The 26,572-nt window shown below is 34.0% G+C and overlaps 2 protein-coding genes across 2 annotated transcripts; one reads left to right on the top strand and one right to left on the bottom strand.

Annotated features, from left to right (window-relative positions):
* The first annotated feature begins 2,487 nt into the window (after positions 1-2,487).
* Positions 2,488-4,081, top strand: LOC125855777 (putative FBD-associated F-box protein At1g61330). The gene is made up of 3 exons (XM_049535481.1): positions 2,488-2,575; positions 2,734-3,578; positions 3,935-4,081. Exons 1-3 carry the CDS (start codon positions 2,488-2,490, stop codon positions 4,079-4,081), a joined length of 1,080 nt encoding a protein of 359 aa, XP_049391438.1.
* Positions 4,082-6,792: 2,711 nt separating this feature from the next.
* Positions 6,793-11,195, bottom strand: LOC125855212 (SNF2 domain-containing protein CLASSY 4-like). Its single transcript, XM_049534905.1, has 4 exons — positions 10,376-11,195; positions 9,048-9,562; positions 7,141-8,944; positions 6,793-6,849 (listed from the first exon to the last, which is right to left on the bottom strand). Exons 1-3 carry the CDS (start codon positions 11,193-11,195, stop codon positions 7,163-7,165), a joined length of 3,117 nt encoding a protein of 1,038 aa, XP_049390862.1. The 3' UTR covers positions 6,793-6,849; positions 7,141-7,162.
* Between the last annotated feature and the right edge of the window lie 15,377 nt (positions 11,196-26,572).

The following is a 26,572-nucleotide window of genomic DNA, read 5'->3' as shown; positions in this document are numbered from 1 at the left end:
TTCACTAATCTCCAAGCAAAAGTGAATACAGATTTCAACCACAATAATGAGACTAAACTCTTAATCTCACACTAAGTAATACCTCTATTACTTATTGAGTCAAAGCAATGCATCCATTGCCCACTATATTAACTACCACGAATTAATATAGACTTCAACACCTAATACACACAATTAACTCTAACTGTGTTCTTACAACAATACACACAAAGGTTTGAAACGTTTCTTTATGAATGTGAAACGAATCTTACAATGTAAACACATAAGATACAAAGCTCAAAGTACAACAAAGACTCTTTAGTACTCTATAATGTCCCTTTTTGAGTATGAGCAGTGTTCTTCTTTGAAGATTGCCTTTTCTTTGTAAGCTTATGAATTTTCATAAATTCAAATCTTTGTTTGCCAAATCTTGAGTTGTGTCTTTGGAGAAGAGACTATATCAAATAGACACAAACACCTTGGGACACCATTGGTTGAGAGCATGTTGTTGTGAAAAGATGTGCACCAACCATGTCAGATGTGACAGCTTTTAGCCAGTTGTCATTTGACTTTTTCACGTATGCAGTCTTTTCGGGACCGGGTCCCTTGCAATGTTTTCTTGAAAAGACTTGCTACCTCTCTCTCTTTTTGAATGAATAATGTTGTTTGTTTATTGTTATATATATAAATCACCAACAAGAGTTTTGACCACTGAAACAAACAACCTCGTCTGCCCTTCCTATTGGTGAAGTACGCTGCACTTTTCACCAACCAACCTGATAAGACAGCTTTACATCTATACCCTATTTTGAATTTGGACAAGAGCACTCTGTCAGGGACCGGGTCCCTGCATTTGTGATGATCATCAAAACACCTAGAATATAACAATTAAGCACCGATATGGGGACGAGTTCAAATCACTCAAAGTCGTCATAAATCATGTAATCAACGTGGGTGGAAAGGGTCATACGTTTTAGATAATTCCTTATTGCTTTTCAGCATAGCTTAGTGGATCCACTTAGTTGAGGATTTTTTATACTCCGGCAAGGTATATGATAGTTCTGATAGCATGGGAGAGACGTTGTATCATCACATAGCTCATAGTGATGGTTGTCGGTTAAAGAATCTCCCAAATAGAGTTATTTTGTATTTTTACATACAAAGTGAGTTATTATTGTATTTTTAAATACATTGAGTTGTCATTTACTGTTTTAAAAGATTTTTTACAATGCATCTATATTGTTGCTTTTATATTGAACCAAGTTGAGTATTTTCTGAGTTTGAGTAACTTTGAGTTGAGATGAGGTGAGTATGTTTCTTCAATTCCAGTTCAAGTTTATGTCATGTTTCAGATTTCCCCTTACATGCTCGTATATTCAATATACTGATGTCATTTGGCCTACATCGTTTCATGATACAGATACAGGAGATCAAGGTCATCAACGGGTGCTTTGTTGCTACCGTAGCAGTTCGAGTTAGCTTTGGTGATCCTCCTTGCTTCCGGAGGATCCCTTATTTTATTTCTAGTATTTCAGTTTTATTAGGATGATCGGGGTCTTGTCCTAACATCCCTCATAGTGTTAGAGGCTTCATAGATAGTCAGTAGTAATTGAGGAGTCTTTACATTTCTATTATTGATGTTTAAGACATGAGTTGCCTCTTTTGGCAGTTAAATGTTTTTAAATATTCTAAGTTAGTTATTTTGAGTTAAAGCTTTACTTTTGAGATCATTTATTATTAATTTGAGCCTTTAAATCTTATTTTATTTTTTTTCTTTCATTCTTTAGTGAAAAAAAAAATAAGAGAAATAAAAAGAAAGAAGTGTGAATGACAAAGATTAAAAAGTTTTAAAAAAATTAAAATTATTATATGTCGCAACTATATTATAATTTAGTTTTTATATCTATAAAAAAATTTGGGGTATCTATATAACAAATTTTATAAAAAAATAAGTGAATAAATTTAATCATCAAATATATATAATCAAATTACTCGATGAATAAAAATAGTCAAAAGAAAAAAAAAGGTGTGAGAAAGATCAAATATACTCCTACATGGATTATCTTTTTTTAATTAAAAATAAAAAATTAATTACACAATTTTTAAATATGAAGAAGTTATATAAGAATAATTAGGGATAAACGTACAACACACATTCCATGAGACTAGTTAGGTATATAATATTATACATCAAGTATTTAAACATATTTGTAAAAATATAATATGAAAGTTTTGTATATTATACCAGAATCCAGATGTATATTGTAGTATGCCAAATTAAATTTTGGGTTGATTGTATTTGTAATAAAAGTTTAAGTAATTGTACTTTTCTGAAATTTTGCCAAAAAAAATATTTATACTCGTTAGAGGAAAATATTTTTATAAGAATAAATTGTTAATTCTGTAACTATAGAAGTACGGCTTGTTACAAACAAATGAACAATACACAACAACTTATAAATTCAGTTCACATTTATTAGGGTTTGTTTTCATCTTGAAATTTTCATGATGGAGAGAACCACTATTGACATATTGCCTGAATGTCTCATTGAAAAAATTGCTTCTTACCTTAGTTTTAAAGATGCAGCCAAGATGAGTATTCTCTCGAAAACATGGCTACGATCGTGGTTTACACATCCCAACATTGAATTCAAATATCCTTATAGTGGAAGAAATTTGGAACTAGTGGATATGATCATGAACCGATATAGGGATGAATAAATTCCTATGGATAAGTTTGAATTATCATACTAGTTTCTCAGCCTATTGATAAGTGGCTTGACATTGCACTTCAGAATGGTGTAAAGTATCTCTTCTTTGAAGTTCATAACTTTTCATTGCCTATTTTCACAATCTTGGCAGCAAAATCTTTAACACAATTGGTTGTGGACTGGTGTACTCTTATGCCTATTTCGTTTTCTAGCGATGTGATGAGTTGCAATTCTTTGAGAAAGCTTTCTCTAACCCATGTCAAATTAGATGAAAACATGCTACAAACTCTACTTAATTGTTGTCCTTTGATTGTCAGCTTCATCTTTGATTATTGTTGGGGGTTCAAAAAGATTGAGTTGACGTTGAATCTTCAAAAGATCAAGTCAGTTTCCATTAAGTCAAGAGAACAAAACGAACTTGTTAAAATCCAAGCACCAACTCTTGAACACCTGACTTATGACGGTTATTTATGGGGAAAATTGGATATTGTTGAATGTCAGAATCTAAAATCTTTAGATATATCATATGTGAGAATATCTGATGAATTTCTGCAGAACCTTATTTCTGGATCTCAATCCCTGAAGGACTTGAAGATTCGAAATTGTGAGGATATAGAGGAGATTGATTCTTCAAATTTGGAGTCACTTGAGTATATGGGATATAAAATTCCTAAACTAAAAATTGCAAGACAATTGAAGCACTTGAAAATCAATCTTCTGTGCTTTAGCAGTTTAAAAGCTACATGGTTCTGTAACTTGAGAAAGCTACTATCAAATTCGATCTCTTGCCCTGAAATTTCCCTTGATTTTTCCAAATGCAATGAGATCAACTTGACAGATTTGCAACTGCACCAAGGAGTTGCTACCCCCAAAGTCGACGTTTTAAATGTGAATTGTACATGGAGGAAAGGGGAGTGCCCAACGTTTCTGGATGCTTTGCTATTGAGTTGTCATCCTAGGAGACTCAATATACGATCAACAAGTGCAACATTTAAATGCTTCATTAATTGTTTGATATATATGAAGAATATTAGTTTTGATGATAATAGTTGGCATCTGGTAGAACTTCAACTCAATAGAGAAGGCCTCTCAATAAGGCCTGACATGCCATATTACATTGAATATTCTTTTTTATTAGATTGGTGAGGTAGTTTATTCTATTGCAAAATTGAATGCCCTTATTCATAACAGTATAGAATTGCACTTTATTTCTCATGTTGCGCTAAATTGAGCTCCTGAACCAGATCTCACCTTCGGAGATGGTCATTACAAGCTTAGCCCTGTACTCTGAATCAGGCAGCAAACTGTTTTATCATCAAGTAAATGCAGAGAGAGAGCTTTACTTCTTTTTGTCTTCTATCATGAGGTTCTTTTGCTGTCGTAAAATTTGATTTTGTTAACATTAGGAATTGTTGGTGTTGAACATGTGGCATTCACAATAACTGTGAAAAGAAATGGTATACACATAATTTTTTGGAGGACTAGAATTCTTCAATAAGATGTTACTTCATAAACAAAAAGTTACATCAGATGATAGCTACTCTCTGTAGTTATTGTGTTTATTGTATTGAATGTTAAAATGTGTGGCATCATTGATTCGTATGGTATACTTAAACTCGAAATAAAAATGTGTTTAAACTAACAATCTGCTTGAATAATGTGAACTTTTGATCACTTCTTACTATTGGAAGTTAAAATGTCATTGCAAATTATGGTGAATTTAATAGTTGAGCAAATGACTAAGAGGTGAGTAGAAATTATAAAGTGCTTTCCTCCTTTTGTGACAGTAGTCGTCTCTTAATCTTTCATCAAGTTCTAACACATTTCCAGCATGAGCTTATCAAATTTGCTTTCTCAAGTTTAACATGTTAAGGCCTCCAACCAGACACTATTCAAAGTTTGATGGCATATTTGAGTCCATTCCCTAAAATTTAACTTCGAGCAGTAAGAAGTAAAAATTTGCAGTACCCAAATTCACAATATTTGACAAGTCCTAGGTAGGGGGACTTGTTCTTTTGAGACACCCCATGGTCTAGAATGTTAAGAAAATTTGTCGAATCTTGGCATAAGCACCTCATAGTGATACGAAAACTGGTGTACTCTAGTTAGGGGAACTTGTCTCTTTTTTTTTTTTTTTTTGGGAACTGTTTAATTCCAACTTTCCACGCGACATGTTGAATACCACAAGATTAAAGGACATTTTGGTACACTATATATATCTTTAATTTGAGACCACAAGATTCAAAAGTCTTCTTTATTTTCTTAAATTCCATGTCAAGTCAAAATCACACAAACAAATTGAAACGGAGGCCGAGTAGTGTCAAATTGCAGGAAATGATCTCAGATAAGCAAACACTTAATTGGAAATACTTGTTCTATCTGTTGAACATATGCCATTGAAGTAAAAGGAATATGAAGTACTGCTCACCTAGTTTACCTGGTTCTTTCATATGTTCATAGAGAAAAAAAATAGTACAATAAAGTTGCTATCAATTATATATATACAAACAACAAACCAGAAAATTAATCAGAGAGAAACTAAAACGGAAAAATTCCAACAGCTAGTCCACAACTACAGCCTATGACTACTGATTCCCACGAAAATCCACTTGCAAAATATAATGACTCGTCTTCTTCTTCTCCAGACTACAATGGTTGAGGAGCATGCTATGGATCACACGTTCCACATTGTTTTGTTAAAGGAGGACTGCATAAATCAAGGTTTTCCACCATATGAGTCATTTTCAATTGTGTTGAGTTGTGGCCCGACAAGAAGATTCTGAGAGAGGTTAAACATTTCCAGAAAGGTTAGCCTTGTCAATTCTCGCGGAATCTTTCCTGTGAGCAGATTACAAGAGAGATCTAATGCTTTAAGTGTATTCAACTGTCCCAGTTCCATTGGAATATCGTCTGTGAGAAGTCTAAGATTACTCATGTTACAAATCGATGAAGGTAGTGACTCCTCAAGGAAGTTAAATTTTAGATCAAGAGACTCTAGACTATAATAATGAAATTGTGGTAGGTGGCCTGTTAATGAATTATGTGAAAGGCTTAGGTGCCTCAAGAAGTCCCATGCCTCTTGCCGGTAAACCAGTTAGGGATTTGACCACGAAACTTATTGTTAGAAATATCCATGACTTCAAGTGTCTTTACATTTCTCAAGAAGTATGAAAAATCCTTCAGTTCACAAGATGATAACAGTAAAACTTCTAGGCTAGGAAAAGTGATTTGTATTCCCACATCGACGGTGATGTTATTTGATGAAAGATCAAACGATAGAAAGGTTTGTGAGATTCACAGGTGATTGCGGAAATGGACCGATGAAGCTGCAACTAGAAAGACTTAAATAACATAGTTCTTGGAGGTTAAGGGAAAACATTGGGAATTTCGCCTCCAAGGGAGTTAGATGAAATAGCTAAAAGTAATTGTTAGCAAGGTTTAGTGTCTGAAGTTGGACCAGGCTGCGGTTGGGATGAATACTTCCATTGCGATAACATGAATGTTTAACATGTCACAAGTAACTCCATCCCCCTCTCAATATTCCATGAAACTGTTTTCGGGAAAGAAGTATCACATAGGGAAAAGTCGGATATTTCAAAGGATTTTATAACTGAAGCAAAGCAGAATCTTCACTAGGAGAGCTAAGATGATTCTCAAAGGAAGAAGAGAAAACTTTGATTTAGAAAGACACAACAGAATGATGAAAAAAACTATTGGCAGATGACATAGATGAGCCTTTTCTCAAAGTTCGATGGCATATTAGATTTTTTCGTTAAAAATCCAAGAAAAGTTTTTATGTGATATATTAGATTGTCAATCTAATTGATTTGTTTCGTACATTTATTTTTATGGAGACATTTGCAATGAGTTTATTGGTGATACTTTTGCTTTTTACTAATTAGAATTGATTTTTTTTTTTGGATATACTAACTAAAATAGAATAGCTACAGACTTGCAAGATGTTAAAATTTAGTTACTACAAATTATGAGAATTTAAGTTTTAATAGTATGAAAACCATAAAATATGATGGGAAGACTATAAAATATGCATGAAGCAATACTTTTAAAGTTACAAGAACATCCCATGGATGATGAAAACTCTTCTGCATTTTTCATTAACCAGGTGTGAATCTGAAACCATAGAATTGCCTCAAAGTGCCTGAAACCACAAGGAAGGGAATAAGAAATCGATAAAAATGTTTAAAAAATAAATTTTATGTCCAAAAAGCAACATTCATGATGTTTTTAATCGATATAAACAGCTTATTTGCAACACAGTAGTGTTAAATGAAACTTATAGCAGTAATAATTTGGTTAAGTGTACGTATTCTCTAGTTAATGATAAAAGGGCAGGTCGGTACTGGACCACAAGAGTCTATTACATGCAGTCTTACCTTGCAGAAATGCAAGAGGTTGTTTCCAGTCTGCAGTTAATGATAGTAATACTAACCTTATTGTTTGATTGGTTACAATCATGTAGTACATGGTGCATGAGATAGTTTTTCAAAAATATGACGGAGGCCCTCATGCTTAACCATGGATTCTAGTATGTTATCCTCTGACACGGAACGTGAAGGATCCATCTTGACTTCATTTCTAGACAAAAGTACATCTGAATGATACTTTTTTCTCGTCTGCTGTTCTATCTTGTCAACCTCCCATTTTGATATCACTGGATTGTAAACATGCACAACTTTAGTCTGACCATTCCTGTAGGCTCGACTGATAGCTTGTTGTTGTACTGAGGGATTCCAGAGAACGTCAAGCAAAACCACTCTTGAGGCCCCTATAAGACTTATTCCTTCTGAACAGGCTTTTATCGAAGCAAGAAGCACTTTTACATCACTGTTAGGGTCATTAAGAGAATTTATTGATATCTGTCGCTGCTTTACATCAAGTTTCCCATCCATATAGAGAATCTCACGGCCTAAAGTCCAGCCGAAGAGAGAATTGAGTTGCTCCTTGATCAGGTTTAGAGGATCAAGTAACTGGCTAAATATTATAACCCTCTCCTTCGGGCCACCACAGAGTTTGATTAGTTCAACAACAAATTTCATTTTTACTCCAATGTCTGGATCCAACCGACATCTTTGTTCTTTTAGATGACTTACTGACTCAGAAAACTCCTTCCTCTTTGCCACTAATGAAGGATGAACAGAGATCAGAGACACTAGATTTTGTTCGTAAAACGAGCCTGGATTCTCTGGAATTCTTTTAAGCAACTCTTTCTGCAAATCTGTCGGCTTCAAGTGTATCACTGTATCCCTTATACCCGGAAGACTTACCTTCTTTACATTTTCACTACATCTATGAACAAATGGTGAAATAATATCCCTAAGCTCTTCCAATGCTCGGGCATTTTTGTCAATGGAACTGCTAAGAGAAGCCCATTTCTGCTCCAAATCTGAAGCGAACTTCGGACTAACTACATAGAGAGTGTTGTACAACTCTTTGATGTTATTCTGGAACGGAGTTCCAGACAAAAGTATGCGCTTCTCTGTTTCAACCTTTTTCAATGCTTTCCACACAAGGCTTTGCTCATTCCGAGCAGTGTGCCCTTCTTCAAGGATCAGAAGACCGGGTAATTTTAGAAGGATTTCTCTAATCTCTTTGGCATAACCGTCTCCATCACCTCCCGTGAGAATCCTGAACAAGTCATAGCTGATTCCCAAAACACTCTTACTTTTAGCCCAGGATCTCAGCTTCACCATACGTATAAGCTGTGGATTTTTTCTTCCGGCATGGGATAAACAGTGGAAGACACTAGCAGTAGCTTCATCTTCCTGGAAAGAGAAATCCTTGTTGTTCAAGTTGTGGAAGGGAATGTTCACCTCCCATTTATGGAACTCGGCTTCCCAGTTAAGAAGCAAATTGGAAGGAGCTATGATTACAGGCCGACACTTTGGAAACATTTTCAGAAATGACTGAAGAAATACTATGGTGAGTCGGGTTTTTCCAGTGCCAGGTGGATGTGAGATTATGCATCCTCCTTTACTATCAGATAGGGGCTCTCTCAGTCTCTCAAGAATTATATCTCCAGCAATGTTTTTCCACATGAACTCAAATCCTCCGCGTTGATGAGGAAACATTGTTGCTTTGGCATTTGACGGAACTAAATCCCACACGGTTCCTTCTTCATAAACAGGAGAATCCTGGACTGTGGAAGAATCAGAAAATCTGAAGCCGTCAACATCCAAGAGTGATGGCGACTCTCTACAATATTTTCTTCCATTCCTCCCTCGAGTTCTCTCAGCCTGCAGATAACATAAATTCAAGATTTTAAGAGTGAAGCAAAAATAAATTGGAGAGCAGAGTTTATAAAATCAAATATAAGGATGACAAAACTCGTATACTTACAAAAGGAGGGAAGATGTACTTGATCTCCAAATGCACGTGTGAACAAACTTTACAGATGAGTCCAATTTGTTCATCTAGCACAAGATGGTGGTTTCCCATCTCACAGCCACTTATGTCTCCATTCTGCATCAGCGAAACAGATGGATTTGTAAAGCCAATATGTGATTCTAAGATACACGTGTCCATTTCAACAAAAAGATTTTCAATTTCCTTTTCCCATTCTTCTTTCTCCGGGGGGAAAGGTTCCTCGTCTTCAAACCGGAATACTAAAGGAAGTGTTTCTTTGACAGGAACCTGTTCCTTCTCTTCAGGAGGAGTGAGTTTATCATGATCATCAACATTTATTATAGAATCAACGACAAACTTCAGAAATTCAGAATCTTCAAGAGTGTTCTTCCGAGTCTTTTTAATAACATCCTTTTGAACAATATTTTTTGCAGACTCATCAACCTCACAGTCCTCTTCAGACAAGGATTTAGACTCCTCGTCATCACTAAGAAGAATCGGTCTACTACAATTTCCATCGTTTGACTTCTTCTTTTTCGACTTAGAAAGTGAGCGTGGCTGAAGAATACATGGTCTGCCTTTCTTGTGTTTTTCACCGTCAACAACAAGCTGATTTGACTTCTCTTTTCCTTCTTCATTATTTTTAGGACAGCTCATATCATCATGTTCTGATACCTCATCATCAGAACCACTTCTTATTTCATCAGAACTCGATGATTCAATCAGCCGGTAATTCTTGTCTTTGGGGTCCTCACTAAGAAGATTCGATCTACTACAGTTTCCATGGTTTAACTTCTTCTTTTTGGACTTAGAAAGTGAGTGTGGTCGAAGAATATATGCTTGGCCTTTCTTGTGCTCTTCACCGTCAACAAGCGGAGGTACTAGTCCCTCATTTGACTTCTTTTTTCCTTCTTCATTATTTTTAAGACAGCTCAGATCATCATGTTTTGATTCCTCATCATCAGAATCACTTTTTATTTCATCAGAACTCGATGTATCAATCACCTGGTAATTCTTGTCTTTGGGGTCATCACTAAGAAGAATCGATCTACTACAATTTCCATGGTTTAACTTCTTTTTGGACTTAGAAAGTGAGCGTTGCGGAAGAATATATGCCCGGCCTTTCTTGTGCTTTTCACCGTCAACAACAAGCTGAGGTACTAGTCCTCGATTTGACTCCTTTTTTCCTTCTTCATCATTTTTAAGAGAGCTCATATCATCGTGTTCTGATTCCTCATCATCAGAATCACTTCTTATTTCATCAGAACTCGGTGATTCAATCACCCGGTTATTCTTGTCATCACTAGGAAGAATCAGTCTACTACAATTTCCATGGTTTAATTTCTTCTTTTTGGACTTAGAAATTGAGCGTGGCCGAAGAATATATGGTCGGCCTTTCTTGTGCTTTTCACCGTCTTCAACAAGCTGAGGTACTAGTCCCCGATCTGACTTCTTTTTTCCTCCATTTTTTTTAGGATAGCTCAGATCATCATGTTCTGATTCCTCATCATCAAAATCACTGCTTATATCATCCGAACTCGATGATTCAACCACCCGGTTATTCTTGTCATTGGGGTCATCACTATCAATATCATCACTTGAAGATTCAAATTCCGACTGAGAAGATGAGGTTATATCAGTTAACTCTTCGGATTCATCAGTTGTGCTACACATGCTTGAGGTAGATGAAACAACCTCCTCTGCTGCATTCAACATAGGACTCCTTAACCCAACATTGGACGAAGATCCTGACGTATTTACAGCCTCCTCCTCCTCCTCCTCCTCAACGATAACAAAATCAGGATCACTCTCCTCCTTAGAATCATCATCAGACATTTCCTCGATGAAAGGCCGTTTCGTGATGGACTCACAAGTTCCTGGACTAAACTTCCTCCTCCCATTGTTTCCCACATTTCTTACCACCCTTGCATTTTTTGATTTTCTCTTGTCATCTCTCGAACACTCCGCCATTTTTCTTTTCCTCCCACGACTAACATCCTCTCCACTATTCACATTCATAGAACAAGTCGTACGATTACCACTTTGACTCAATCTGTTCCTCTTCTTATTTAACTTGGCCCTTTTTTTAAAAGATTGTTGTCTAGTCCTCCTCTTTGAAACAGAGCCATCCCCTGAATCCATCTTCCACCTGAGTCAAAACACACAATTTGATTCATCACATGTATATATGTATCTTAAAGACATTTTTTACAATCAAAATGAAGACTGAACAGGGACTGATGACTTTGAAATTTTTTAATTCACACACACTAATATAGCAAGAGAAAAAAGAAACACATTAAAATCTGTCTTTAGCTTCAAAATCAACTAGGAAAACACCTAATATACCCCACAACTTTTATTATTTAGAGTTGATATATTTCTCGTTATAAAAGTCACTCATATATACTTTTACTGTTATATAAATGACTCACATATACCCTTTGCATCTCACAATAGTGAAAAAATGATTTTTACATTAATTTTTTATTTAAAAAAGTTCATGTAGGGGTAGATTTGATCTTTCTCGTATTTTTCAACGGCTAATTTGGATTTATTTTTTTATGGTGAAATTTATATTTTCACTAACTTTCTTGTAAAATTTATCATTGATGCCCCAATTTTTTTTTTTTACAAATACAAAAAATAAATTATAATATAACCGCAAAAAATGGTTTCAATTTTTGTTCTGACTTTTTTTCTCTTTTTCCATTCACACTTTTTTTTATTTTTTTATTTCTCACATTTTTGCATTATAGACTAAAAGAAAAAAGTGAAATTAGCATAAGAAACTCATATAATGATAATCAAGAAGTAAAAAAAAATTATGTGTGAGAAGGATCATATATATCCCTACATGATTTTTTAAAAAATAAAAAATAAAAATTCATTTTCGTTAGATGAAAATATATCATATATATGAACCACTTCTGTAATGATAGAGTAATTTGTAAGCTACTTTAGTAATGATGGAGGCATATGTGAATGACTTTTATAGCGAGGGATTTATCAGCTTCAAATGACAAAGTTTGGGATTATATCAGACATTTTCCCAATTCAGGGTCAAAAGCTTCTAAGATGATGTCAGGATGATGTAGGTCATGTGTTGCGACATGATAATAGTTGGTTGGTATGACTCAGAAGAGCACTGAAATGAAAATTGGAATAAAACGTGAAATGAAGATTGAAACTTAAGAGAATCTATAGGGTTTATCGACGCCCCGTCTTAACACAAAGAGGTCACACATCAACAAAAATACATGAGGTATGTTGTGTATATAAGTAAGCAGACCTAACTAACTAGTAATGCGTTTTAAAGTTATGTGGACCTAGGACCAAAGTGAATAATTCACTAACGGATTGAGCCGTTACAAGTTACTCAAGACAAGTTCACGTCTTCATCCGCAGAAGTCATTAAAGGATCTAGGCAAGTTACAACACAACTAGACAAATCACGAAATATCTAACCTTACAAATCCTAGAAAGCTCATGACATGAGACTATTGTGAGAAGGAACCTAGGCAAGAGAGTGGGACTGGGGAAATATGTTAGTGTGACATCTTAATATTAATAAGAATATATTATATCTCACATTATGTATCATGTTATGTCCTTGGTGGACATTATATTTGTATCTCTTTAATCTCATCAATTTTGGAAAAATGTGATTATTAGTTGTTAGTAACTTCTATAGCCACCAACTCTTCATTTCACTCATTATTTTACCAAATTATTCTTGTAACTTATGTAATATTTGGGTCATTCATTTGCCCAATTTACTACACATTATCTTCCTATTAATTCATTGTAAGGAAGAATTAATCACCTATAAATAGTGATGGGTTTACTTTGTGGAATGAACTAGAGAAGTACAAGAAAATATAGAGTAAAAAAGTTTAGTACTATATTGTGTTTATATTGAGATTAGCGTAGTGAAAGAGAGAGTTGAGACAAATAAAATATTCTAAGTCTTCAACTATATTCACTGTACAAAAGAGAATATTTATATGTTAAAGGAAGGTGTTCTTATGTGGAATTTTGAACTCCTCAACTAATCCGGGGTTGCTTGAGATTTACGACATTGTTGGGTTGTTGTATCCTGGAGGGGACAAGTCAAGAGTGATACTGTTGGATCAGTGTAGATTATGCTGCAGTGGGCATGAATCTCCTTAAAGAGGGCGAGATATACACGCCTCAAACTAAATGATTATTCATTCATTTTATTGTCAACGTACGTACTGTAATATTTTGTATTTATGGTATATTACACCAACAATTTTAAGGAGATTCATGTTTTTATTACAGTTTGAAAAAATGTGAATATTAAGATAAGAAATCTCAACATAATTTCGCTCAACGTCGCTCTCTTCAAGAGATCATGGAAGAGAAGAGGTGTATGGTAAAGTATGTTTTTACTTGCTCAATCCAAGTAGAGAAAGGGTAAAGGGAAAAAAAAAATTACCTAGTATTTTCATGAATAAAGTGATACTACTTTTCGTGAAAAAATGTTATTTGAATTCTTAAAATATTGGGGGTTCATGAAATGAGGAAAAAGTCATTGTGAAAAATAATGTTTTTTGTATCTTTGAGAAATGCTCTAAAAAGGTATTACAAGTGTATATATTTATTGTAGAATAAATCACATGTTGTTATTTGACTATAATGAAATGATTTTTGGCTCTAACATGAGAGTTATAAATAAATTATGAAAAACATGTTGAGTAGTCATTTAACATAAAATGTTTTGGGTGAGAAAAATTTCATTCTTGAAATGGAAAATTATCATAAACATGTGATGAAATTTTCCTTGTCAAGTCACATAATATCAAAAAAATTGTGAAATACAATTTTATTGGTTGTGTGAGTCTTGCAACTCCTTTTGATTCAATGTGAAAATGGTGTGACAAAGAAAGAAGGAGCTTGCTAGCCAAATAAAAAAATATGCGATATGTGACTAATTGCACTTTATATGATATTGTGTATAAAGTATAACATGTACAAGCAAAGCAAGTAAATTTACTTGGTACGAAATTTGATGGCTTGTATTGTGCTACACTTAAAAGTTTTATTAGTGCAGATGAAAAAACTTGGTGCTACTTGTTGGAAGTGAGAAAAGCAAATTATATTGTTTGCTTATCTACTATGGAGGTTGAAGTAAAAAAATAATAATTAATTGTTGACTTGGAACAAATGCGTGCTTTCATGCATAAAAAAAGCGTACGATAAAAATTTAGATAAAAAATAATTGAAAGAAAAATAAAAATACAATAAAAACACCAAAAAACAAAAGATTGGAAATTAATTTTCACTTCTATCTTCTTTCTCCACCCCCTCCCCATTTCTTTTTCTCTTTCGTTTTTTCCCACCCACTCCCCCTTCCCCACAGCTCTCCAATTTCTTCTTTTTTCTTTTGTTCTTCCCCGCTCAGTGTGACTGAAAGTCACGAATGAATAAGATATAGAGAAGAATGGTGATTTTTTGTGATTTAGACAAGTGGTGATATTGATGGTAAGGATGAAAGGTTGTGTGGTTTGATCTAATGTAAAAAATGGAGAGAGGGATGGTCAAGAAGAATGAGGAGGAATGGAGTGAAAAAAAAGAAAAATTGTTTTTTTTTAAATAAATAATAAATGATGTGTAATTTTAAATCAGACGTGGATGATGATGTGTCATTTTTGTTGAGAGTTTGAAGTGCACGCAGAGTCAATGGGATTTTAAATGTTAAGTTACATTGAATTTAAGGGTTAATTGGCAAAGAGTTAAGTAGAAGGGTCCAGAATTCAAATGCATACAAGTACAAGAGTCCGATCCATCAGACCATTTCGCTTTATTAATTTTATTCAATCCCTATGTTGTAGGTGCATCTATCCTATAATGATTTGTGGAAGTTGAGTCTTTGAACTCTTAATGAAAGTTTGTATCTCGTATGAGTGGGGTGCCAAATTATGGGAGCACCCTTGACATATTTCACTTATATGAGTGTGAAAGTAGGCCCCTTTCTATGAGAATGAGCTTGTTCTCAGAAAAATTCATGAAATCGGGATAGCACAAGGCTGTAGTGTGTTGGCTAAAAAAGCTTATGTCAACACCTTGATTGTTGTGTGTAAGTAGTAATGCTTTATTTCCCTTAAGCAGTCATAGTTTAAGTCTGAGACGACTAGTGACTCTGGAATAAAGGTTATTGTTTTAATAAGTGAAAGTTCAATGCAGAGCACACCTTCACTAAGCATGATAGTCTACCTTCAACTAAATTGTGGAGTACCCTCTTATCTTAATATTAAAATGAGTGGGGGATTATTAGTGTGACATTTTAATATTAATAAAAATATATTATATGTCACATTATGTATCATGTTATGTCCATTGATGGACATTATATTTGTATCTCTTTACTCTCATCAATTGTGGAAGAAAGTGGTCATTAGTTGTTAGTAACTTATATAACCACCAACTCTTCATTTCACTCATTATTCTACCTATTTTTTCCTGAAACTTATGTAACCTTTGGTTCATTCATTATTGCTCAATTTACTACACATTATCTTCCTATTCACTGTAAGGAAGAATTCATCACCTATAAATATTGATGATTTTACTTTGTGGAAAGAGCAAGAAAAGTACAAGAAAATATAGAGTGAAAAAGTTGAGTAGTATTGTATTGTGTTTATATTGAGATTAATGTAGTGAAAGAGAGTTGAGACAAAGAAAATATTTAAGTCTTCAACAATATTCACTATATAAAAAAAAAGAATATTTATACGTTGTTGGGTTGTTGTATTCTGGAGGAAACAAGTCAAGAGTGATACTGTTGGATCAGTATAGATTATGTCACAGTTGACTTGAATCTCCTTAAAGAGAACGAGATATCTGTGTCTCAGCCTAAATGATTATTCATTACATTTTTGTCCATTTTATTTTTAACTGTAATATTTTGTATTTGTGGTATATTACACCAACAAAATACATTATGGTCAATCATGAAGATATCTTGAAAATCTCACTTAGGCAGGACAATAGGTCTCGCAATGACAAGCCCATCATGAGAAGGTCAACTTGATCGGGCCCCAAGAATTCACGCCGAGAGCGATTCATAATGGTCCCCTAACTATAAATAAGTGAGAACCAAGAGATAGAATAGATGAAAAAGTTTAAAATTAGCACATTGGATTTTGAACTTTGTAAGAGGTTTGGACCAAGAAGACAAGAATTAATCATACAAATTGAGGTATGGTGTTTATGATAATCAATAGTAATTATAATTCATTTATGCTAGCGCTATTCATAGAATTCTTACATTTTCTTAGAAGTCAGGATTCTCCCCAAAATCTATCAAAGTGGTGTTAGAACCTAGCTTCAAAAAAGTATCCTACCACTCATAACATATTTATTGTGTATAAATGTATATAATTAGATATGTCATATGTATGAGTTTTATTTATGATTTGGTTGAGGATTGGAAAGACACAAGGTGATGGTTATTAATGGTGATAATTAGATGGTTGGAGAGGACAATGAATAGTAATTAGTTAGAGGTATCAAATGAGTCCTCTAGACTCTAATTAATATTTCTAAGTTATAGAATCATGCAAATGATATGTGTGGTCAAAGGCCAATACTTAAGACTTGTGAGGGGTGAAAATTTTGATTATTAACTCTTCATTTTGAATTACCTTATGATATTATTTAAACTTCATATCAAGTCAAATTATATCACATAAAATGAAATAGAAAGAGTGATAAATTCAAATGAACTCAATATCAACTACATCATGGGTCTATGAATGATTAAATGTATCTATATACGCTTTAAGTTGTGTGCATGCATAAAGCCAAGTTATGCACACATCTGCATGTTATTCAATGAATAGATTTTTCTTTTATTCTTTTTCTATATTTTAAAACTCATTGGCCAAATGAAAATCTCATTATTAGTGTCACATGTAAGCTGAAAAAAAGGATAAAAATATATGTCACACATGTACAAAACTATAGCAACACATTAGTCATTTCATATCGTTTTCAAAAGAATGAGGATGATGCTTTCTCTTAAAAAAAACGATTCAAACATACATAAAATTAATAACAATTGATTGTTGGAGATGCATTGGTGAAGAAAATCTATGAGAGAAGGTTTACCTCACTAGGTTAGGAGAAAAATTAGAGATTGTACAATATGCTGACATCGAACAGTTAAAGTATTCACTCTCATCTGATTTAAGACTGTCAGCCTATTCACTTTGAGTTGAAGCAGAAAATTAGATATATTCATTTAAAAGAGCCAACTTAATACATTCAATTTGAACCAGCAGATTTCGAATCAATCTATATTAAGTGACGGTAAAAAACTCTGCAGGGCCTTAAGCTTGGTGAGGTGGGTTCGTTTATGAGGAGGCTTTTCTAAGAAAAAAAAGAATCCTTAAAATTACCAGAGCATTCGATTTGATCATATGTGATTAAACGCTCACAACACATTAATTGTAAAAAATAATATAATAATAAAAATAGAGCAATAAAGAAAAAGAAAAAAATTATATATATGATAAGAAAAACAAACAGGTCCACCCAATTTGGGTCTAGAGAGAGTGTGTGTCATATAATTAGTTAATAATAGAGACAGAAAAAAAGGAGATAAAAATTTTATATTTACTGATGAATGAAGCCCAACAAAGTGTTTGCAACGATGATTTCCACGACGGAGATTCTCAATCTTCTTTTGGTTTTGTTACCATAAAGTGTACCCGAATAGAGAGTTCATCGGAGTTTTAATTAAAAGCATAATGTATGAGGAAGAAGGATAAAAAACAGAGAATTGAAATGAAAATATAATATGATGTAAATAATGCACTTTTTTATATAGCATCAAAAGGAATGCGCGCACCTATGATTTCTTACCTAAATTGAGTAAGTAAATACATTGTAACAATATAATTAACTTGTAATAACGTACGTCACTTACCATTCTTATTATGTTACGAGTTAATGTCTTCTCATCGAAATATATACGTAATTAACTCATAAATTGATTGTGTAAATAATTTTTACATCGATAATACGTTTTGTTTTTGTTTTTGTATGGTGGGGTAGAGTTGGAAATAACATTGGACTCTAGGTCCTAATATAGTTTATGACATTTCGATAACATCGAAGTTGAAATTTCTTATGATGGTTTCTAGGGGAATGATGTGCATTCATCTTTATTACAGGTCACTGACTAATTAGAATTTTTTTTCTAATTTAATGTCTACATCTAGTACCAATTTTTTTTTTAATTTAATTTTAATTGTTATTTCAATGTAATTTCATTTTAAGTAAAAAACACTTATAAGATTTCTATTAGGTAACTGGGAGGTCAACTTTGCGCAAACTTCTAACTATTCACATGATAGACAATAGCTAATAAGTGATGCTCAAATGTTGGGCAACAACTAATTGTTGAAAACAAAGGCAAGGATGAATATTGGACAATGATAGCTCGAAAGAGTTCTTCATACAACATAAAAATCAGCAATATATAATATTGAATTCCCAAATATAGTTTTGGTAAAAAGAATGTACAAACTATTCCAGGGGATCAATATGATGACATAATCGGATTGACAAGGCGCACAAGCAGGGTATGAATCATACTATCAGTACTTCATCCAAACCAAGTTCACAAGTTGCTACTAAGGAAAAAAAAAGTATGATAGTTTTGCTCCAAGGCATCTATCGATGTGAATGGCAAAGCAGAATCATATTACAGTGTCAACAACATCCAATAAATTCAAGAAAAAGTGAACTACCAAGTCATGTTGTTAGAAAAATTTGATGAAGAAGACAAAGAGAAAAATAATCGACATTAAGTTAGACGGGCAAAGCTATCTTTATCAATTCATACACAAAAAAATGAAGTTTGAGGTTGATATTTCAACTTTATTCTTGTCATTTATAGTTTTACATTAGTTAAGCAATAAGCATGCATCCTTATTTGTAATATCATCATAGAGTAATTATATTGGGCAGACTTGTGCGGCGTGCACACTGAATTCCTCGAGATCCACACCAACTATCCAATCACGTCAAAAATCACCTTTTGGAACTAACAAAACTGTCAAAATTTCATTTTAATCTCGTTTACTTGGAATGTTGACTTTGATCAAACTTCTCAACTTCCAATTCTTCAAAACTAAAAAAACTCACCCAATACTCGTCCAATCACCTCAAAAATCATGTCACCCATCCCCGCTAGCATTAGTTCTATGTTGCATTCGACTCTCGACTTAAAGATGGATATATTAGCAGCAACAACCTATACTTTTTAGGATGGGTTTTTGGTGTGATCAACTACCTTATTTTTATACAAATTAAACTAATAATCACAAAATGATTTCCAAACACATCCAAAGGAAATAAAGCACCAAAGGCCTCAAAATTATATCTACTTTAGGCAATGAAGTTTTGAAAAAGAAAAATGCTATAAATATCAGATTGCGATAATAAAAGACTAACGTACTATGATAGTTTTTTGTACATGTGACACATATTTTCAGTTTACATGTGACACTCACTAATAATAAAATTTCCATTTGTCTAATCACACTTTTAAAAGACAAAAGATGAAGAGAAAAGACAAATATTTTCAACTTTTAAGCTAGCTTCTGCACTAATTTGTATGATCCTTGTAAAGTATTCCATGCATATGACAAATAATAGTCGTAAACCTCTTTTATTCCCTTACTTAATTTGAAGTTTCCATGCAACCCTCCATTAATTGATATCGTATACTGAGTAGTTGCATTATTCCATTCCCCATCTTATGAGCCCATACAACATTTCTTCCACAAATCCCCACTCCACTGAATCATACGCCTTCTTTAAATCAATCTTTATCAAGCAACTTCTTCTTGTATTCTTCCTATTATATAATGTTACTAGGTCTTGGCTTGTGAGAATGTTTTGTACAATGGTTCTCCGGCCGGCCCCTTCACAAAAGCACTGATCTGAGATTATATCTGGTAATCACCTCATTTAATCTGTTGCATAGTACCTTTGATATGATCTTGTAAATTGTCTTGCAACATGAGATTATATCTGGTAATCACCTCAACTTGCTATAGTAGCTTGCACAAAATACATAGACTCACAAACCCCCCAAAAGCCCTCATGTCGCAACGTATCTTCGACCCTTGACAGCCCAAGTTATCCCCTTCATGTCAAGTTTGATATCAGGAGTTTTACTCATCCGAATTTGATTTTAAAAGGCCATATGGTTCCTTAATGTCTTAGCTACTAGAAAACATAAATCAATCCTAGACATGTGATCACTAACCCATTCCTGAATTATCCTAGACCCCACCTCACTCAGATTCCGTCTAAAACTGGCCTAGCTTAAAATTTTTAAGTCTCTACCTGAAATATTTTTCAACCCAATTTCTTTTACCATTGATCTACAAATAAAGATTGGGACAGGTCATTATAATAGGTACTAATTTACCCATTGCTCGTTCCCTAGTGATCACAAGGTTAACTTAGAAAAGAGTGTGGTATATGAATCCTCGAACAAGTGAGGGTACTTATCCCACATGTCCCTCCCGATCTCCCAAGTAGCCTCATCATTTGGATGATGTTTCCACTGAACCTTACCTATTGATCTCTTTCTCTCTCAACTTTCAGACATCTTGATCAAGAATCGCAACTAGTTCCTCTGCATATTGTAAAACCTCTTATAATACTATCGAGTCCCATTGATGATATAATACCCATCTTAATGGTACTTCTTCAGTATAGACACATGAAAAACTGGATGGACTCCAGAAAAGTTAAGCGGCAATGCTAACATGTTTGCCACTAGCCCCATACTGTCAAGAATATCGAATGAACCAATATAGCGAGGGCTTAGCTTACCCTTGTTACCAAACCTCATCACTTCATGAGTGGCACCTTTTACAACAGTTTTTCACCAATTTAAAAGGTTATGTCCTTCACCTTGTGATTTGTGTATTCTTTCTGCCTACTCTAGGTTACCAATGGCTTAACTTGTGCTCCCCTCACTCTTTCTTAAGGTTCACTTACTAGATCAATACCCAAAGGTTTTACATCATCAGCCTCAAAACCACCCTATGAGAGATCTGTATCCCCTCTCATAGAGTGCCTCGAATGGATTCGTATCAATGCTGAAATGATAATTATTATTGTAAGAGAACTTACACAAGGATAAGAACTGATCCCAATGGCCTCTAAACTCAGTTCGCATTCTCTCAACATATCTTCCAACACCTGAATCATCCTTTCTAGCTGACCATCAGTTTGCAAATGAAAGGTTGTTCCAAAAGTAAGTTGAGTACCCTACGATTTATGCAACTTACTCTATAATTTAGAAGTAAATTGAGTACCAATGTTCTAAATGATAGAAAGGGGCACCTCATACAACCTTACTATTTCCTTGACATAAATAGTTTTCAACTATTGAGAGTTATAATCCATTCTGGGATAAATTGGCTGACGTAGTCAATCTATTAATAATGAGCCAAATTGAGTCATACCGTAACCCTTCAGGATTTTGATGTTCATACTTTACTAGCTAGCAATTCTGAAATTTGGATACATACTCGACTATTTTTTTTATTCTCGTCCACCAATAGAGCCGCCTCAAACCTCGATACATCTTGGTCACACCTAGATGAATTGAACATCGTGAACCATGAGACTCTACCAACACATTCAATATCAACTCATCAACATGAGGAATACAAATTCTTCCTCTAAAATTGAGCACTCCACATGCATCGAGAGTGGCATCTTGGGCCTCCCCAGATACCACCTTATTTATGAGTTTGTAAAAGTCCTCATCATCAAACTTCTTAGTCTTGACCTCCTCTATAAAAGTGGACCTGACCTTAATACTGGATAATACTCACCTTTCTTTGAGATACCCAACTACATGAACTTAGACTCTAGAGCTTGAATCTCTCTGTCTAAGGGTTGCATAGACACCTCCAAGCAAGCCAAATACTTCTCATGCTAACTTTCTTCTGGCTCAATGCATCTTCCACTACATTATCCTTACTCGAATGGTATTAAATGGTCACATAGTCTTTTAACAACTTCATCCATCTTCTCTGTCTCGGATTCAAATCTTTCTGAGTGAATATATATTGTAAGTTGCGATGATCAGTGAACACCTCACACTTGATCCCATAAATATAATGCCTCCAGATCTTAAACGCAAACACTACTGGTGTCAACTCTAAATCATGGGTTGGATAGTTCCTCTCGTGAAGCTTCAACTGCATGAAGCATAAGTTATGATATTCCTATTTTGCATCAACACAACACTTAAATCTAAATCTGAAGCATCACAATAAACAATGAAGTCTTTACCCTTCATCGACAATGTCAAAATAAGAGTAGTGGTCAAGAGAGTCTTTAGCCTTTGGAAGATTTCCTCACATTGGTCAAACCAGACACAAAGGTTACCTCCTTCTAGGTCAACCTTGTCAGATGCATAGCAATAGAAGCAAAGTTCTTATCAAATCTATGATAGTAGCTAGAAAGACCCACAAAACTCCTAACCTCTGTCACAAAATTAGGTTGAACCAAACTTTTAACTACCTCAATCTTTTAGGGATCTACCATCACCCTCTTTTTCTAAAACTACATGCCCAGGAAGGCAATCGAGGACAACCAAAATTCACACTTACAAAAAAAATTCATACGACTTTTGCTTTCCCAAGATACCCAGAACCATACGAAGGTGGTCTACATGTTTCTCTCAAGATATCATCAATGAATACAATTATAAAGGAGTCTAGGAAAAACTTAAAGATCATATAAGTAAAGCTCGTGAAAGTTCTCGGTGCATTAGTCAACCTAAACAACATCATTAAGAACTCATAATGCCCATACCGGGTCCAGAAAGTTGTCTTAGGTATGTCAACAGGCCTAATCTTTAAGTGGTGGTACCCTGATCTCATATTAATCATAGAGAAAATAGAAGCACCCTGCAGCTGGTCAAACAAATCATCTATAAGAGGTAATGGGTACTTATTCTGGATGGTGGCCTTATTCAATTGTTGATAATCTATACATATTCTCATGCTGCCATTCTTTTTCTTTATACCTTGTTGGGGAAGCACTAGAACGAATAAAACCCTTATCAATGAGTTCTTGAAGTTGAGTCTTGAGTTTCCTCAACTTTACCAGAGCCATGTGATAGGGAGGAATAGATATTGGGCAAGTACCCAGTTTCAAATCAATATAAAAATCGATGTTCCTATCCAGAGGCATACCAAGCAAGTTCGTAGAAAACACCTCCCAAAACTCAAAAATTATAAGAATAAACTCAATGGAAGGGGACTCTGCACTGACATTCCAAAGATGAGCCAAATAGGCTAACTAACCCTTCCCCACTAACCTCTTTGCCTGAATAAAGAATATGATATTTAAGGGCTTAGACTTATACACACCTTCCCACTCTAACTTCCCTACTCTGGATATCTATAGTCATTGTCTTAGCATTACAATTCAACACAACAAAGTAAGGGGACAACCAAGTCATATCCAAAATCATATCAAAATCGACCATATCCAGGATTACTAAATCTACCCAAGTGTGAAAATTCACAAACATAACAGAGCATGAATGATAGACATGGGTAACAACAACAGACTCTCGAACTGGAATGGAAACATGGATAGGGGCATCAAGAATATCACAATTCAAGTTAAGTCCCAACGCAAATCTAATAGATACATATGAATAGGTGGAATCTGGATCATACAAAACATAAGTTATCCATTCACAAATAAGAAGAGTACATGTTATCATTTTATTGATGCCTCAACCTATGTCTTGCCCAGAAAAGAGTAACATTGAGCTCTATCATCAATAGGGCAACCCCTCTACAGGGTTGCGCTGCTCTTCTTCCTACATTACCATTTCTTTGGCCTCAATTGCCTCTCTGATTACCTCCTCACCCACCCTATGGACTTCTTTCGTCATTATTACCTCCACTTGTTGGTACCATGGCCTTTACCACATCTGTCTATGAAGGAATTCCCTTTTGAAATCTCCTTTTTCACCAAAATTAAAGTATTTATGGTCAAGTGACTGTCTGTTGTTTAATGAGTAAGAAGCTCTTTAACCACCCTGAGTCAGAGATTATTGTGGAACACCCTAATACATATATACACAAGACTGAATTAGATCATAAATAAAACTCATACATATCTAATCATATATATTTATACACCAAAAATAAGTTACGAGTGGTGGAGTACTTTTTGAAGCTTAATTCTAACGTTAATAACTTTGATATATAAATTTTACGGAGAATTGTGATTTACAAAAAATTTAAAAATCTAGGATTAGCACTGCATAAATGAATTCCTATTATTCCAAATTATCATAAACAACATCCTCAATTAGTAGGGTTGATTTTTAGCTTATTGGTCCAAACCTCTTTTAAATTTCAAAATCAATGCGCTAACTTCACATTCTTTCATGTGTTTTCATCTCTAGATCTCTATTATTTATAGTTAGGAAACCTTTATGGTTCGCTCTCGATACGATCTCTTATTGGGACCTACCAATTTAGTCTTCTTGTAATGGGCTTGTCATTGAGAGGCCCACTAACCTGGCTAGGTGAGTTTTTCACAATATTTTTATGATTGTCGATAATGTATTATTCCATGTCCTTATATTTTTCCTAGAATTTTTTCTTCTCACAATAGGATTAGTACATCATGAGACTTTTTGAATAGGTAAGGTTGGATAATTCACGTCTAATTGTATTTAAAACTATTAAGATAAGGCAGAAGCCTAGAGAATAGACAAGGCTAGGGAACTACATTATGATCAATCGCAAAAAAATCTTGAAAAGCTCAGTTAGGCATGTCAATAAGCCTAACGATGACAAGCCCATCACGCGAAGGCCAACTTGATCAGACCTCCAAGGATCCTTTCGAGAGCGAGTCATAAGGGTTCCCTAACTATAAATAAGTAAGAGCCAAGAGATAGAAACAAACAAAAAAAATTTGAGTTAGTGCATCAGATTTTGAACTTTAAAAGAGATTTTGAGTTTTGACCAAGAAGGCAAGAATCAACTCTACTAACTGAGGTATGGTGTTTATGATAATTCGGAGTAATTGTAATTCATGTATGATAATCCCTTTTAAAGTGTCCTTGCTCACCAAAATTTAAGTATTTGCGTTCAAGTGACGGTCTGCTAGCTAATAAGTAAGAAGCATCTTGACCACCCTGAGTCAGAGGCTGTTATGGGACACTCGAATACCCAGCGGGCATATATACCTGTCTGAATTGGATCATAAATAAAACTCATACAAATCTAATCATATATATTTATACACCAAAAATAAGTTTGAGTGATGGAGTACTTTTTTGAAGCTTAATTCTAACTTTCATCACTTGTATATAAATTTTGGGGAGAATTGTGATTTGCGAAAAATGTAAAAATTCTAGGATTAGGGCTAGCATAAATGAATTCTTATTATTCCAGATTATCATAAACAACATCCTCATTTAGTAGGATTGATTTTTACCTTCTTGTTCCAAACCTCTTTTAAAGTTCAAAATCAATGCACTAACTCCACATTCTTTCACATGTTTCTATCGTTGGATCTCTCTTATTTATAGCTAGAAAACTTTTATAGTTCACTCTCGATGTGAGATCTAATTGGGACCTGACCAAGTTAATCTTCTTCATGGTCTTTTCATTGAGAGGCTCACTAACCTGGCTAGGTGAGTTTTTCACAATATTTTTGTGATCGTCAATAATGTATTTTTCCATGTCCTTATATTTTGCCTAGAATTAATGGTATATTCCTTAGTATTTGTAAGAATTAATCAACACTTATTAATTTTGAAAAGAATTTCAAGCATCATTCTCATTCTTCTGAAAATAATTTTATAATTGAACCTCAAGTCTAATCGGTGTATCTGTACATATTTAGACTGTTTATTTGATCAAATATGAAATTAGATGTAATGGAGGAGAATACATTTTAAGGTTTCCAAGATTTCTTATACACCCTAATTATTCAAAACGATTATAGATTTATATTGAAACCTTTGATTTTTTTTTTAAATCTAAAAATCGGTGATTAAACGCTAATAACACAAATCTTTTTAAAAAAACTACTATAACAATAAAAATGGAGCAATAAAGAAAAAAGAAAAAAAAAACGATAAACGTGATATTGAAAGTATGACGGAGAAGGAGAAAAGAAAGAGAATTAAGATGAAAACTATATAAAATGACGTAAAATAATGCACTTTTATATAGAGAGCCAAAGGGAATTCACTTAGATTTCTTACCTAAAAATTAAAATGAGTAAGTATACATGGTAACAATATTATTTAACTTGTAATAACACTTCACTTGTCATTCTTATTATGTTACAAATTAATGTTTTTTTTTCATTAGAATATATACATAATTAATTACTCAAAAATAGTTGATTGTGAAAATAATTTTTAGGGATAAGGCACAAAATACAACTCTGAACTATATCTGAAATTT

This window comes from Solanum stenotomum, chromosome 2 (assembly GCF_019186545.1).
Source record: "Solanum stenotomum isolate F172 chromosome 2, ASM1918654v1, whole genome shotgun sequence".
In the NCBI taxonomy this organism is placed as follows: domain Eukaryota; kingdom Viridiplantae; phylum Streptophyta; class Magnoliopsida; order Solanales; family Solanaceae; genus Solanum; species Solanum stenotomum.
The sequence above is the reverse complement of the archived record's forward strand: the minus strand, read 5'-3'. Positions and strand labels throughout refer to the sequence as shown.

Coding starts and splice junctions, on each gene's coding strand:
- LOC125855777 (XM_049535481.1), top strand. CDS start 2,488: ATGGAGAGAACCACTATTGACATATTGCCTGAATGTCTCATTGAAAAA. Junction 2,576..2,733: donor TAAAGATGCAGCCAAGATGA/GTATTCTCTCGA, acceptor TTATCATACTAG/TTTCTCAGCCTATTGATAAG. Junction 3,579..3,934: donor CCAAAGTCGACGTTTTAAAT/GTGAATTGTACA, acceptor CTCCTGAACCAG/ATCTCACCTTCGGAGATGGT.
- LOC125855212 (XM_049534905.1), bottom strand. CDS start 11,195: ATGGATTCAGGGGATGGCTCTGTTTCAAAGAGGAGGACTAGACAACAA. Junction 9,563..10,375: donor ATTAAACCATGGAAATTGTA/GTAGACTGATTC, acceptor ACGATGGAAATT/GTAGTAGACCGATTCTTCTT. Junction 8,945..9,047: donor AGTACATCTTCCCTCCTTTT/GTAAGTATACGA, acceptor TGTTATCTGCAG/GCTGAGAGAACTCGAGGGAG.